This window comes from Brassica napus, chromosome C2 (assembly GCF_020379485.1).
Source record: "Brassica napus cultivar Da-Ae chromosome C2, Da-Ae, whole genome shotgun sequence".
NCBI lineage: Eukaryota > Viridiplantae > Streptophyta > Magnoliopsida > Brassicales > Brassicaceae > Brassica > Brassica napus.
Window position 1 is genome coordinate 56,647,197 of NC_063445.1, and position 14,764 is coordinate 56,661,960.

Genomic DNA, 14,764 nt, shown 5'->3' on the forward strand with positions numbered 1-14,764 from the left:
TTGGATTGTGGCGTTCTTTTAAATTATTATCAAAAATAATTGGACAAAAAACTGTAGAATATAAATGGAATCGTTGAAATAAGTGACCTTTTACACGGAAAAATGTTTTGGAGTTTTTAGTTTCGAATCAAAATATTGAGTTGACACAAGACGCGTGAAGCAGCCAACCAGGCCATCTTACCGTTTCTTTTTAAAATAAATTGCTAGGACTAAAATAGAATTACAGTCATATGCAAAATCACTGTTACATATAGAAAAAGTTAACACACACATACGAGTTTTGAATATCAAATTATCTAAAATAATCTCGTTCTTCTCCAAGTCACTTTTATTGAACATGGTGATAAGCATCAGTTCAAAAATGTAATAAATGATTAGAAGTGTGAAAAGAATTGCTTGCTCGGTCTTATCTCAATACAGCTAATACATTCATTTAATATATGTCAAACTTAATACGCGTACATATACCATACTAAGTTATTAATTATAATAACCTATATAGGATTGACAAAGTTTATCAAAACATCTGCATGGGAAAAATGTCAGTGACAAAGATGAAGATAAAGCCTAAACTGCCTGATCATATACATGATTTAAAAACATCTCTTCTTTGGCTCTTTTTGTTGTTGTTATTGCATTGACTTATTATGCTTTAGTATTTACCTTAGTGAATGAATTCATAAAGTTAAACTTCTTTTGTTAGCAAAAACAGTATTCTCTATTTATTTTATTTTCAACCATACATATATATATAACCTAAATCAGAAATCCTTGACTGGTTAACACGAGAGTTTAACGAATCATTTGATATTATGCACGGGTTTCATTTCTGACTATGGTATATGCATGTGCACCACCGTAAATGTAATGATATTTTATACAAATTTCTAACAGCCGTGCACAAAATTGCATCAAAGCAACCACGGCAGAATTTATGCGTATGCATCGATGTGGAGTACTAAGACCGCATAAATTTTTAATGCAACAAATAATTGGGGTTTAAAATTATAGAGATCGTGGAAATTTGACCAACAAATATGTTTTGTAAATTTATAAGAGACTAGAATATTTGACCAGATTTAATGATCGTTGATTATTTCTTTTTCTCCCAACAACATTTTATACAAAATTAAGTTTGGATAGTACGTAACACAAAAGGGACATTCAAAATTTTCTTAAAATATTTATGAGAATACATAGTTAAGAACGCATCATTCTGAAATATATATATACATCGAATGTGACTATACATTCAATACAAATGCCATTTCGTAGTAGTCCAAAATTCTGTTTAATTCAGCTCATTTTTTCTTTACCCTTAGCCTTTTACTTCTCCAAAATATAAGAGAACATGTAATCAAAAGAGACACAATCTAATGAAGTAAGTTTCATAAGCTTAGCGAAGTTTGAAAAAGAGGTACATGAACATTACCATCGGAAGTCTACTCGTTGTTAACATAAATTATAAAATACTAGGGTCGGCCCGCCCTACGGGCGGGATATACTTTATTTGTGATCTAGATTATTATTGTTTATATGATTTTACCGTTTGTATTTTAAGTTTACATTTGCAAGATATGTATATGAAGTATACTATTTTATTAATTTAAGTGTTTCGTTAGTTTGTTTGTAAGTAAATTTTGTTTTGAATTTTTGCTTCTATGGCATCATCATGATTGAGTTGTTATGTCATTCTCAGTTGAATAATTTGTATCTAACAACTAATGTATATGACTCTTTTTGAGGTTCTCACCTATGCATAATTTTCCAAAAAAAAAATATCAACTTTGGTGAGAAACTGGCAATCAAAAAGTTAGCCATCCAATTGGGTTGGAAATGGTGTTCCTAGGTTGGGAATGCGGTTCCTGGTGTTCATTGGTCTCATTTCTTAAGTTTATTGTTGGGTGATACTCGGTTTTGGTAAAATAAGCTCTATTGTTTATTAGGAACAAATATGAGCATATCTGGATCATTTTTTGCTTGGTCTTAACTCTTAAGCATATGATTTCAGTCGCTGCATATGATTTGAGAAATGAAGTTGGCCAATCATATATAAAAAAGATTAACAAAGCGACAAAAAATACTCTAAGAGCACAATACTTTGTATCTATTAACTCCATCTTATACAGATATTCCAAGGTCGTTATGCCATATGTCCTGCAATTTCGTGAGTAAGAAACATGTGTATCATAGTAACTTTTGCCGATATAGGGGTGGAAAAGAATCAGAACATGTCATGCCCATATATTCAATACTTGGCACCATCGAAAGGAAAACATAAGGTCGTGGAATCCTTAGCTTTTTTTGGAGTGGAAGAAGAATTTTGAACCTTGAGAATTTTGTTTGAAGCTTGAGAATTTTGTTTGAATAAAAACAATAATCGAAAAGGTGGAGCTCAAGACCATAACCAACATCCGTGTAGCTATTTAAAGCTGATTCTTATGTTTCAAGTCGGAGATGATGGAATAGAAAATCAAATTAAAAATGGCAGCAGCAGCAACAACGTCCGGCCTTCAAATCAGCAAGTAGAACAGAAGAGTTAACTATTATACTATTGGAATTGTAAGGATGATTTTCAAGAGATGGGGCCTTATCTTTTTATAGGTGGAGTTCCACTGATTTGATGAGGGATAAGGATTATTGAATGAGTGATCGGATTGCATTCATTGAATCAAAGAAACTTGTAATGTTTATGAGGCGAAAGTTTTCACTTCTGTGAAAGCCTATTTAAAACCAAAATGAAAACATAGTATTTGAATGTGAGAGAAACACGTGGCAGCGTCTGGTAACCATATTTAATGACGTGGCAACATGAAGAATAAGGAAATGCCTCTTTTAAATATATAGATGTGATTACCGGGTGATCTATATCAGTCGGTCCTCGCTTCGCATAAAAATTTTACTTTTAAAATATTTATTTATAATAATTATATTTATTTTGAAAATATGTAAATATATTTTTCATAAATCATAATGTTGTTATTGTTTTTCTTTGTTTCTATTTTGGTGCGGTAAAGTAATTTTTAATATGATTATTGTGTTTTTTTTTCCTCTGTTAAATTTTTAACATATATTTTATGAATTTTTGCTAAATTATTTTATATTATCTCTTACACAGTGAAATTATATATATTTTCTTTTCATATCAATATTAGATTTATGTTTTCTTAATCAGTTTTAGATTTATGTTCAAGATTTGTTTTGGAATTTGTGACACTAACTTTTAAAAATCTATTACATTTAATTTTATATATGTTTCTTGTTTTATTTTATATTTGTTATATATTTTGTGATTCTCTATTAATTTGGTTGTGATTTTGTATCAATATTTTGTTAACTTCATTTAATTTGAGTTTAGTGATTAAAAGAGAAAAAGCTATCAGATTAAATTTTATAGTTTGATTAACTTGATGAAATGTGGAAAATATTGTGAATGGATTATATTTGTTATTTTTATGATTATTTCTTATATGTGTTTGAAATTTATGCTTTTTATATTACTTATTTCGGGTTATCTTATAAGTTTTTAATAAATTTATGTTTTCTATTTCTGTTTGCATAATCTTTATGATTCAGATGACCCGAAATATTAAAAAGGTCTATGAGAAAATAACAAAAATAATAAAAATTTATCTATGAATAAGTAAAACATATATAAAAAACTGATAATTAAAATAATTACTTAGTTTTGTGCTTTTCTTCCCGAGTCTTGAAAATTTGAGGGAACATGTGCTTTTTATTTTTATATATAAATCGTTTGTATATATATTAAAAACGTTGAGCAGAAAGCAGGGGGCTCTCTTAACTAAACCATAAAGAAACACACATAAGTAATGCTTCCATGGTGACAACTGGATCCACAAAAGGCTCTCTGCATATGAAGCAGATAAAAGGGCTATGTATCTTTGTCCATGTTGATGTTGATGTCAGTACTGTCATAATTCTCATCTTAAACTCCTATAGCTGTATTTATCTTCCCACTCTTTCTCTATGTTCATCCCACTTTGTAACACCCACGGTCATGTGAGGCTAATCCGCAGTATCCAGTATCTTTGTAATCCTTGCACATATCTGGCTTGTGTGAGCCTCCAACATTCTCGCTAGATATTGTTTCCTCTCTTCTCAGCCCAACTCTTTGATCCCCTGAAGCAACTCATAAGACCGGTTGAATACATAAAGAGACCCACATGAAATGTATAACATTAACTGGTTATGTAGATAAATCATAGTGTTAATCAGAAAAAGACATTGTACCTTCGAAGAACTGTGGTAATCTATCACTCCAAACCATTAAAAACCTTAGTAAGTAGCATGCATAGAGTTTTCAGTTTTCTGCATTTCTCATTTCAAACACAACCCACTTACATCATAACGAATGTAATAAATGAAATGTGTGAAACACCTTTCAGCTGTAAGGAGGTCATTGGGGTTAGAAGACAATATTTTCTGGTAGGTGAAGAGAAAGGGGTTCAGCACGTGGAAACTCATGTGAGAAAGGAATAGGCTTCTTCTTCCACATGTTCCTCAGGTACCTTTGAGCTTTACTATTCCCAACCTGTCACATTGAGGGCACACATTTCAGCCAAGAAAAGTAACAATGCAACTGTGAAAACTGAAAAGGGACACTGGACCTTCCAATGGCTTATGCAGAAGGAGTTCCTCTCCTTCTCCTTTTCATCTTCTCTAACTTTCTCTCCAAGCTTCTTTATTTCCTCTTCTTTTCTCTCTATCTCTTGCTTCATCTTCTCCTTCTCGTGATTCCTCTCTATCACCAGTGTGTTGCAACCCATAGTAATTTAGATGCCTCCATTACCGTTTTCTCGTAACATTTTCTGTCTCACTCGGGATGTTTGTTCTGTCTCAAATCCGAGTGTATCATAATCAAAGATTCTACAATAAAAAAAAAAGACTCTACAATAAAAAATTATTTGAACAAAAACTATAAAAGGAATCCAAAGATATACTTACCATAGTCAAAATCCAGTTCACTGCAACTCATCCAAAAGTCTCATAACTCATTAGTCATAGTTACCTGATTCATGTTGTTCACCACTACTGCTGACGTTCTTATAGTGTAAATATAGTATATAATGCAGATGGAAGAAGAATGCAAGAGATGAGAAACTAAACTCTGCTTTCTTTGTACTATTTCCTTTATGTCTTGATGCCATCAAATTTGAGTAAATGCGTCATGAGAAGCTATGCAGTCATGTCAGACTTCTCGACCGCAAGTTTCATTCATCCATTTACAAATACTTCGGAAGAAACAATCTAATTCTTACAAAATAAAATCAACTTTAACACAGTCCTACATTCCCCTTTTCTTATAAACAAAAAACATATGAATGATAAAAAATGAAGTGTGAGCGAGATAAAATCTTGAAATTTGGGGAAAGACCTGTAGATGAAGCGTTAATATGCCTTGCACGATCATTGCAGCTTCCCAACAAAGCCTGAGGCAGACCTTCCCAATGTCTGAACTTCAAGCAGAATCTGTTTTCTGCACGATCAAGTTTCAAGTAAAAAAAAAAACGATTGATCAAAAACTCATTATGCACATAAACAACACTGATAGAAAATTCCTAGAACATAACATCTGTGTTTTTGTATATTCAAACGATCTAGATCAATTTTAAAAAGAATTTTACGCATTGAGTTTGATTCCAGTTGATAGGATTTCACTTTCTGTGTCTTTCTTCATTAATATACTTGCAGCTCTTATAAACTCACCCTGTCTGAGAGCCGATCAACCTCCCTTGTGCCAGATAGAACTGTAACAATTACCTTTGCTATCTCTCGTCACATTCTCCGCTACTTTTTCCGTCGTTCTCCGCCGAGTGCTCCGTTGCTCTCCGTCGATCTCCTTTGCTTGCTCTGTCAATTCACTGACAACAATAATACAGTGTTTGCTTTATATTAGAATCACAAAAAAGAATTGGCCAACTGTGAGAAAAATATCAACGAAGAACAATTGCAATATCTGAGAAAAGGGCGTATTGCGATTTTGTTTTAAGAACAACCTTAATTTTGGGAAAGTCTCAATTCTTCATCTTCATCTTCCTCAGTTTCAGATTTTGTGTCTAAATATTCGTGTAGACGTCTCGTTTCGAAGTCGAACTTGAAATTGGAAAATAAGTTTCTAATGTTTTTAGAAATTGAGAGGATGATGCTCATGAGATGAGTACTGAACTTTTTATAGGTGATATACACCACCTAGAGGAGGAGTAATGATGGTTCTTAATGTCGATGAATCATTGAATCTGTAACGTTTTGGAGTAGAATATTGTCAGACGAACGGACGCGAACAAAAATCTGACCTAAAGATTCTTCACGAAGATTCGTCTCACCTAACTTCATGAAACTCTATTAATGGCGAAGGTTGTAGCGTAGATGGATTCGTCTGATAATGAATAGGTGAATCCTATATGAGGAAGTCAGATCGAGAAAGACGATGAATCCAAAGGTCGTGAAAAATCAGTTGTTTACCTTTCATTCGGGCTGGGCTCTTATTTTTCAGAAAACATAAATAACAAAATATGAAGCCCAAATAATGTAAATGCAAAACCTAAATTCAATGGAACAAAAACGTACGTGTGATGAATTAAAGCCCAACTCACCGGAATACTTGAATTAACGAAACACTGAGTACTTAGGAGGGACACGTGTCAGAACGGGAGAAAGTCATTTGATGACGTGGCTCTCTCTGGAGAGAGACCAACATTACTTTATATAATATACTAGGGTAAACCCGCCCTACGGGCGGGTAAGCAAATGAACATAAAATATAAATATTTTAAATTTTGATGAGTATTTATAACATAAGTGTATTCTTGTAACATTATTTTTTCCTATTTTTAATTATTTTTAATATCATAAATATACCTTACAGTTTTTAAAAATCATTAAAACATAATTTATAAAATAATCTATTTTATTATGAGATTAAGTAGAATATTATTTTTGAAACTGCAAGCATTAAAAAACGAAAAATATATAATATTTTCAATTTTGTATTCCATTGAATTTACTGATATTTTTATTTTTTTTATAACTATTATTAACAAAAAATATAAATTAATTTTCAATTTTGTGTACCAATGGATTTTTGAACAATTGACACGAAAATAAAATAGCAATTATTTGATGATCTAATATTTTGAAAGCTGTTCACTAATTCAAATAAATTATTTTAAAATCGAAATAGCTGAATTAATCAATTGGAAATTGTTGTTTTAGTTACACTGTAGTGATATAATACTAACTTATATTTCTTTACTTAACTTATTCTAATAGCTGAGTTTTTAATATATTTTTAACATATGAGGTACTCCTATCAAAAGTCATTGATATAAAGGTGTGAATATTTGGTGAGATAATGTATAAGTTAACATATATTGATTGTGGTTCTTTTGACAAATGCGAGAAATGGAATTGTTTCGACTTTCAAGATTCATTGTTTCAGCTCTTAAAGACAAATGTTCTGTTATGATTTCATCGGGTTTTCCACTTGGTCTCCGTCTTGCTAATTTCTGGTTTGATCCTCCATAAAATAGTGAAAAATACGGAAGTGACTTCCTGTCCCGTCACTGTTTCTCTTCAAAGACTTGGCTTGCTGTTGTTGCTGTCGTCATCTCTTTGTTCTGTCATCGTGTTCTGTCGATGTGTTGATGCTGTTCACCGTTGCTGATAACAAACATTCGAGTGATGATGGGTCTATCCAAGTAGACCTCTTTCCAACATGTTGAATCTCACCAATGACTCCAAGATCAGACATGAAACAAATGCTAAGATTTGTGTTAATGAGTTGGTGAGAATAAGACAGATTTCTTGAGCCATAAGCTCATTTTCTCCCCACATCAAATCTGATCGTTCCATTGGATCAAACACAGCTCTGAGAAAACTAACAAAACCAATGCGAGGAAGAAAGTTTTGAAAAGAGAAATGATCACCTCATGGAACTTCCCCCCATCTAGATTCATGTTCATCTGTCCACAAAAACCAAAATTTTCAGGATCAAAGTTATTAGTAAGATTAATGTACGTCTTGCATACATGTATACACCGTTTGTACTCATACCTTATTTGCAGTCAAGATAGGAGGGAGTAATGGTAAGGGAATCATCACCAGCATGCTTGAACTCCTGCAACTCCTTGAAGTTCAACCTTGGTTTCACCCACACTTTTTGCTTCATGAAGCTCCTTCTTCCCAAGCCGAATTATCTCCAGCTTGAGATGATTTGCTACAACTTTTTCTTTCGTGTTCACCACCCACACAAACTCGACTGCTGCATTCTATGATTTTGAAAAACCAAGAACCCAAAACTTTCACTCAATTATCAGATCACATCCAAAACATAGCCATACAGATCAATTCCCAAGATCTACGCTTACCCATTGAAAACACTAAACGTGCGAATGGGTGTCAGTAACTGAAAGTAAGATAAATAATTATAAATAACACTAAATCACACTCTGGATCAAACGAACATCAAAGCGATATGAGTTTGATAACAAAATCTCTTATAACAAAAATTGGTGTAAGTATAAGAATCGAAAACTGAAACTTAAAGCTTAAAACAACTTTCATGAAACAATGACCAAAGCTTTCATGCCAAATCCAGTCACAAAAAGCATAAACTGATATAAGATCTTACCTTCAAGCCTTTCCACTGCTTTGGGAGCTTCGTTTTTATACTTAAATCGAACAAATGCAAAACCACGCGAATTACCAATCCTAAAACAACAAAACAACACGTATCAACGAAGAGAAACAATAGTTGTTTCAATTACAAAGACTTGAGACCATTGTTTCTCACGTACCTACGCAACACATAAAAAACATAAATCTCTCAGAAGAAGATAATCATGACCACTGTTACAACGGGGAATTTTTTTTTAAAGAAAAACATCTATTCTAAAGTATTTAACCGGTTAAATATCTATGCTCATGAACAAAACTGTAAAAAAAAATTCTAAAGAATTTAACAGGTAAAATCACTACCCTTATGAACAAAACGTCAAAAATAAAAAATCAACTTTGTAATCTGGATTTAGGACGGTAGAAATGGCAGAAAAAAATATATCGGTGAAAGAACTCTGTCCATGAACAAAAGGCGTACTTAATTAAGCTACCTGAGAATCTAGTAGCAGCATATCCACTCCCAGGACCAGGAGCTCTCCACCACGGCGGACATTCCTAGTCTCCCAGAAACGGATCCGGACTTGACCAGTGCAGGAGGAGCGGCCAGCCTGCATATCGGAGAGGAAAACGGAAACGTTAGCCATAAATCACAGATTTAACTGGTTGGGTTAAAGGAAAGAGAAGATGATTATCAAAGCAGGAGCGCTCACCTTTTTATATTAGAACCTCCACCGCCTTGGAGAAGCAGAACTCTCTTAAATGTAGATCGTGAATGAAATATTAATTGAAGGTTTTAAGGGTATTAATCTGTAACTGGTATCTTTGTGATGAAGAAGATGGAAGATTGCTTGACGCAGAAGAGGCGAAGAAGAACACGGGAATAACCCTAGACGACAACGCTGCGTTTAGTTCCAGACTCAATATTAAATGAAACGCCGAGTTTCGATTTTCTTGGACACGTGTCCGCGCGAAAACGAACGAATTATCTACGTGTAATCCAACGTGTATTGCTCAGGAGAGATTCAAACTCTTCTTTATATATAAAGATAAGAAGATAAAATAGATTCAAACTCATTCTATTATTCTTTTCTCTAAAAGACATTTTAATAATATTACCAAGTAAAAACAAAAGAAATCGAATGCGGACATCTTATAGTGCGCACTTTTTCATCAATCCACTTTAGGTTTAATTATGTCGTTTTCTATTGATTTATTTATTATGAAACCAGCCACACTCGAAACAAGTACTTATCCAGCTATGAACTTTTATCATAAGATTCATACCACTGAGTTTAATTGTTTAATTAATTAATTGCGGAGCAAACCCTACGAATTTCACCATTAGCCCCGGTAAGCACACCAATATTACTCATCCTGACCATAGCCCTAGCAAACTCAGCGTTGAATGTGCTTCTTGGACTCATCAACTGTTGCACAATGGGTCTAGTTGCTGGATCGGACCAGAGGACTTGATCGGATTGGAGGACTCCACGGCCACGGCTTAGGTTGTTGTAGTATGAGGTGTCGAAAGTGGTACCACTTCCAGTGTCGAGATCAACACGTACCGATGCATCGCCGTTTTGGGGGCATTGTGTCTGAAGCTGCGCCAACAATGTCGGGTCAATGGTTGGATCCGCTGGGCCTGTAGTGCTGTTGTATAGCCTGTTCCTGAATGCACCGCAACCTGCTTGTCCTATCGTGTGTCCTCCTGTTAATAACATGATGTAACTTATTTAGTATATTTTGTTAATAAAAGCTGCGAATTAAAAAAAAAGGTTTGCGAATTTATTTTTTCCTATATTTTCCGATTAAGGTTTCATTATCTATATTTTCAGAGAAAATTGGTCTAAAAGGAGTCGGTTAAAAAGTAGTTTGAAGTATTCAACGAACACTGTTGAACACATGAAAGAGTTTTTTAATATTAAGAATGCATTTGGATTACAAGTTTTTGGAATAAAATTGTTTGGAATAATTTATTCCTACAGATTCTAATTTTTTTTACCATTTGAATGGAACAAAAAACAAATCTCATTCCAATGATCCCTTTTGGAATGTCTGAAAAAAATGGAATGTAATTATAAAACATTCATGATTAAAAAAGCTCATGAATAAATCGAATGAGTGGAATGTACTTCAATTTTTTTTATTCCATAACTTCTTTTATTCCATTCATCAACGTTCCATTTTTTTGAATTTGATATTCTTTAAATTGGTAACCAGTTACATCCCAAATTATCGAATTAATGGTAATTTATACGTCTTGTATTGCGTAAATGTAAAGTACTAACCGACGAGGACGACGAGTTCGCGTGTACTCAGTCTCACAGCGGAGAACTTCTGTTGTTGAACGGCAACGGAGTCACCGGCCCCAGGGAGATTGTTAGCGTTCGAAGCCAAAGAAACGCGACCATCTCTACGTCCTGTTGGTACTTGCCAACTAATTCCTCTTGTCTACATGCAAATTAACCCATGCACGTAAAAACGTTACTTACACGTTACAAATAAATAAATAAAAAATGCATGCAACGGTACTAAAACTAAGTAAAACTTACGAGGACGACAGAGTCACGAGCGGCTAAAGCTAAAATATCAGCACAAGAGACGACTCCAGGGCACGCAGCTTCGAGCTGTGTTTTGGCGTTTTCAATGACGTCAAATCCACGGAGGTTGACGTTCGAACGGGCTGTTTGCTCGGTGTTAGCTCCCGAGATAAGGATCGAACCATCACAGCCTAGGACGAAGCAGTCGTGGAAATGCATTCTTAATATCCCGGGTGCGATTCTCGGGTTAGAGTTGAATCCAGCTGTCACGGCGTTTCGGACAATGGTTTCGGCGGTAGGACAAGTGGTCGAGTAAAACCCAACCCTCGTGCCAGAACCAGCACCGGGCCTTGCAGTGGCTTGTCCATGGACCGAGATGACTATATAGAGGAAGGTAACCAATAAGCATACTGATCTAACCAAACCCATCTTGAATATTTTTTTTTTAGGGTTTTAGAAGATCTAAGTGTGTTTTTAGTTGTAGTGAGTTGAGTTAGTATATTAGAATATAGTTCTATTTATAGAGGGAGAATGACGTGTGAGTCAACTAAGCCGGCTATAGTCTTTGTATGGATTAAATGAAACGACGTGTTTTTGAGAGATTCAGTCTCCGAAAGCGCGTGTTGTATTGGTCAGTGCAATGTGAGCTGGTCGGGTCGTTGACTTTAAATGCATTCGGTTATGGATTTGTTCTTTTGATCGTTAGCTTGATTGATTGAATATGTAGTGATAGGAATACTGTTTACGTAGGAGTATTTTCTTTTTTTTCTTTTGAGAAAAAAAAAAAAAGAGTATTTTCTTTTGTAACATCGTGTAGGAGTTTTGTTTTGTTAAGGTCTACTTATTTTTAGAAAATAAATATGTATTTAGAGATGAGAGCAAGTTGTTTGGATTATAAGTATACATATCCATTTTTAGAACGCAGATTTAAATTAGAGGATTGGAACCCTATATTTCTTAGCAAAGTGAACCAGCTGCCAAATGGAGTCCAATACGAAAATATCCAAAGGGTTTCCATTTTCATAGAAACAATAAATAATGTGAGACCTTTTCGTTAAAAGACATAATAACTTAAGTTATGTAAGACCTTTTCGTTAAAAGACATAATAACTTAAGTTATGCATGTGAGACCTTTGTGTAATGTAAGACTTTCATATTGGTTATGTATTGTAGAACTTGTAGGTTTTGGAAATACACAATTTAGGTTATACTATATGTTTTAGCTAGTTATTAATATCTGTTCTTCACGTTGATTTTATTAGTTTTGAAATTAAGAAAGAATTGTTTTAGGAAGATGAAAATTTTAGATTATGTATAGTATACTGACCTTATATAACCAAATAAAGAAACAAAGATCGGGATCATGACCATGATGTTTCAAACTATTATTGTTTTACGTTTGTAGTTACATACTAATTAAGCTCATTACGATTATCATCTAAAATGTTGAACATGCAAACTTTCAATATGTAAAATACAAAATGCAACTTGTGTATCTTTCCCGAGCAATCTGTGGGCATAAAGTTTTACCAATACATGTGATAATGTTTCGAGAAGCTGACTTTTGAGCAAAATCATCAGTAAGATAAGTCGATAACCGACTGAAGAATCTGGCAATTAGTGAGACAGGTTTGGAAGTATCTTCCGGTTAAACTATCTCCGACTTCCATATCCAACAAATTATCTTCCTTATCTTCCGGAATCTATATCTTTCGTTGATCTCATGCGTTTGAAGTTTCAATGAACACAGACGATCGTGTATTAATATATTTTGAAATTACTAGTAATATTTTTCTAGGTGGGTTACATTGGTTAGTAACATATTTTGATCGAAGAGAAGTTTGACTTTATTTTGTGCGCGGGGTAAATGTTGCAGGCTTTCATTCAGCCAATCTATCAAGAAAACTGACTTTCGTTTTTGAGAAAAGAAGAAGATATTGGTTCAATATGCGTCATGTTCCATGCATGTTAGTTCTATTGTAAATGATGTATTGTATACACTTCTTTTGTTAAAAGTTTCGCATATAAGCAAAATATAACAAAAAAATTAAAATAACTGAAATTACTTGCTTTAAGAAAAAAAGAGGAAGAGAAAGATTAGAGATCTAGATATAGAGGAGTGAGCTAGTGTGGGCAAATCAAATTTAGTGGGCACGGCAGAATATTATACCCCAAGATTAATCAAAAAGAGATCCAACAGAAATTTTCAGTTTAATTAGTTTGAAATTTTGTTGGGAAATTTTTCTTTAGAGCAAAAAAATGATAACTATGTCCCTTTAGACTAATCTCATATATTTTATGTCTCATTAGGTTAATTATTTTCAAAATGACAATAATACCCTTAAAATTGTAATTTTTAAATATAATAAATAATGAATTCATTTTTTTGTTTTTTTTTCAATAGTTTTTTTTTTTAAATATGAAAGTGAATATTCCCAAATATTTTGTTTCCATATTTTTAGGAACTGATTTCTTATCCGTTGAATACAACTAATCTGTAGAAATCGGTTTCTACAGGTTTTTAGAATTATAGTAATGTGTAGATTTTTATTTCTACATGTTTTAGATTTATAGTAAATCTGTAGAAGTCGGTTTCTACGTGTTTTAGACTTATAATAATGTGTAGATTTTGATTTCTAAAGATCTTAGATCGGTAGGTTAAGCGTGGAATGTGTATTCTAAATATTTTTAGAATATTCTTATTTACGTAGATCACATATTCTAAACATTGTAGATTCAATGAAAAAAGTGGATTTTGTTTTCTACTTCGTAGAATGTCATTTCTACTTTGTTTAGAACATAATCTGAAATTTATGACTTAAACTTTTTTTAGAACTGAAAAAAATACCACTAAGTTCATATAGGTATTTTATCAATAGTTATCATTTTTCCAAAAAAAATTGTTTGTAAAACTATTTATTAAATTTATTTTCAAAAATATTAAAGGGTATTATAGACAAAACTTGCACAAAATAGATATTAGTTTAAAAAGACATAGTTATCATTTTTTTGCTCTAAAAAAAACAATTTTTCCAATTTTGTTTTAAATTGTTCTAATTAAAACTAATTTAACAAAGAAAAATACATATTTATATATTTGAACATGGTTCAACTTTCCAGTGGATTTGTACTTTGAGATGTACTCGATCACGCTCCAGCTGATCAGTGTCATGTCAAAAGACGTCGGGAAGTTGGATTTGATCATAACGTCTCCCCCATTGAAATATCCTCCTAAGATTGAAGTTAAGATTCGCTGGCCAAATCCCATCTTGCATACAATATTATATTTGTCCTAAACTAGTGATTTGTTTATGGTAAATGTAATTTTGTTTCATAAGGTTATATTTGTCTTAAGTGCACGATAAGGTGGTCATTACAATAAATAATAATTAATTGACCGATTTTACATTTGATTACGAAGGTGGTCATTTGGTTATATATATTTATATAGTTTTTTTTGGAATACAATTTGTATTATCTATTAAACATTCGGACACAATTAAGTGGAGAGTCAACAAAATTCTACAAATACAAGACAATAAATTATATAAGTAGATGTAGAAAGAACTCTAAGATGATAACTA

The 14,764-nt window shown here is 32.9% G+C and overlaps 1 protein-coding gene and 1 long non-coding RNA gene across 8 annotated transcripts; both read right to left on the reverse strand.

Moving 5' to 3' along the window:
• Positions 1–3,597: 3,597 nt before the first annotated feature.
• Positions 3,598–6,557, reverse strand: LOC125581588. Of its 6 annotated transcripts, none has more exons than XR_007319191.1 (7): positions 6,021–6,554; positions 5,731–5,885; positions 5,399–5,500; positions 4,969–5,032; positions 4,632–4,855; positions 4,255–4,555; positions 3,598–4,143 (listed from the first exon to the last, which is right to left on the reverse strand). It is a non-coding gene; the product is annotated as an uncharacterized LOC125581588 (long non-coding RNA). The 6 variants fall into 6 exon arrangements; XR_007319193.1 differs by having other exon boundaries at positions 4,632–4,890; XR_007319195.1 differs by having other exon boundaries at positions 4,969–5,500; positions 6,021–6,557.
• Positions 6,558–7,769: 1,212 nt separating this feature from the next.
• On the reverse strand, positions 7,770–11,680 carry LOC106379638 (peroxidase 71-like). Of its 2 annotated transcripts, XM_048747290.1 has the most exons (8): positions 11,193–11,680; positions 10,929–11,091; positions 9,351–10,348; positions 9,132–9,248; positions 8,654–8,733; positions 8,077–8,291; positions 7,950–7,985; positions 7,770–7,862 (listed from the first exon to the last, which is right to left on the reverse strand). In XM_048747290.1, the coding sequence occupies exons 1-3, from the start codon at positions 11,607–11,609 to the stop codon at positions 9,945–9,947; spliced, it is 984 nt and encodes a 327-aa protein (XP_048603247.1). In that variant the 5' UTR covers positions 11,610–11,680; the 3' UTR covers positions 7,770–7,862; positions 7,950–7,985; positions 8,077–8,291; positions 8,654–8,733; positions 9,132–9,248; positions 9,351–9,944. The 2 variants fall into 2 exon arrangements, with proteins under 2 accessions (XP_048603247.1, XP_048603246.1); XM_048747289.1 differs by having other exon boundaries at positions 7,770–7,985.
• Positions 11,681–14,764: the final 3,084 nt, after the last annotated feature.

Bases quoted from the DNA above. Each gene is read 5' to 3' on its own strand.
- LOC106379638 (XM_048747290.1), bottom strand. From the start codon at position 11,609: ATGGGTTTGGTTAGATCAGTATGCTTATTGGTTACCTTCCTCTATATA. The intron at 11,092-11,192 runs GTAAGTTTTACT...ATTTGCATGTAG, and splicing joins CTCGTGACTCTGTCGTCCTC to ACAAGAGGAATTAGTTGGCA. The intron at 10,349-10,928 runs GTTAGTACTTTA...TGTTATTAACAG, and splicing joins CGAACTCGTCGTCCTCGTCG to GAGGACACACGATAGGACAA.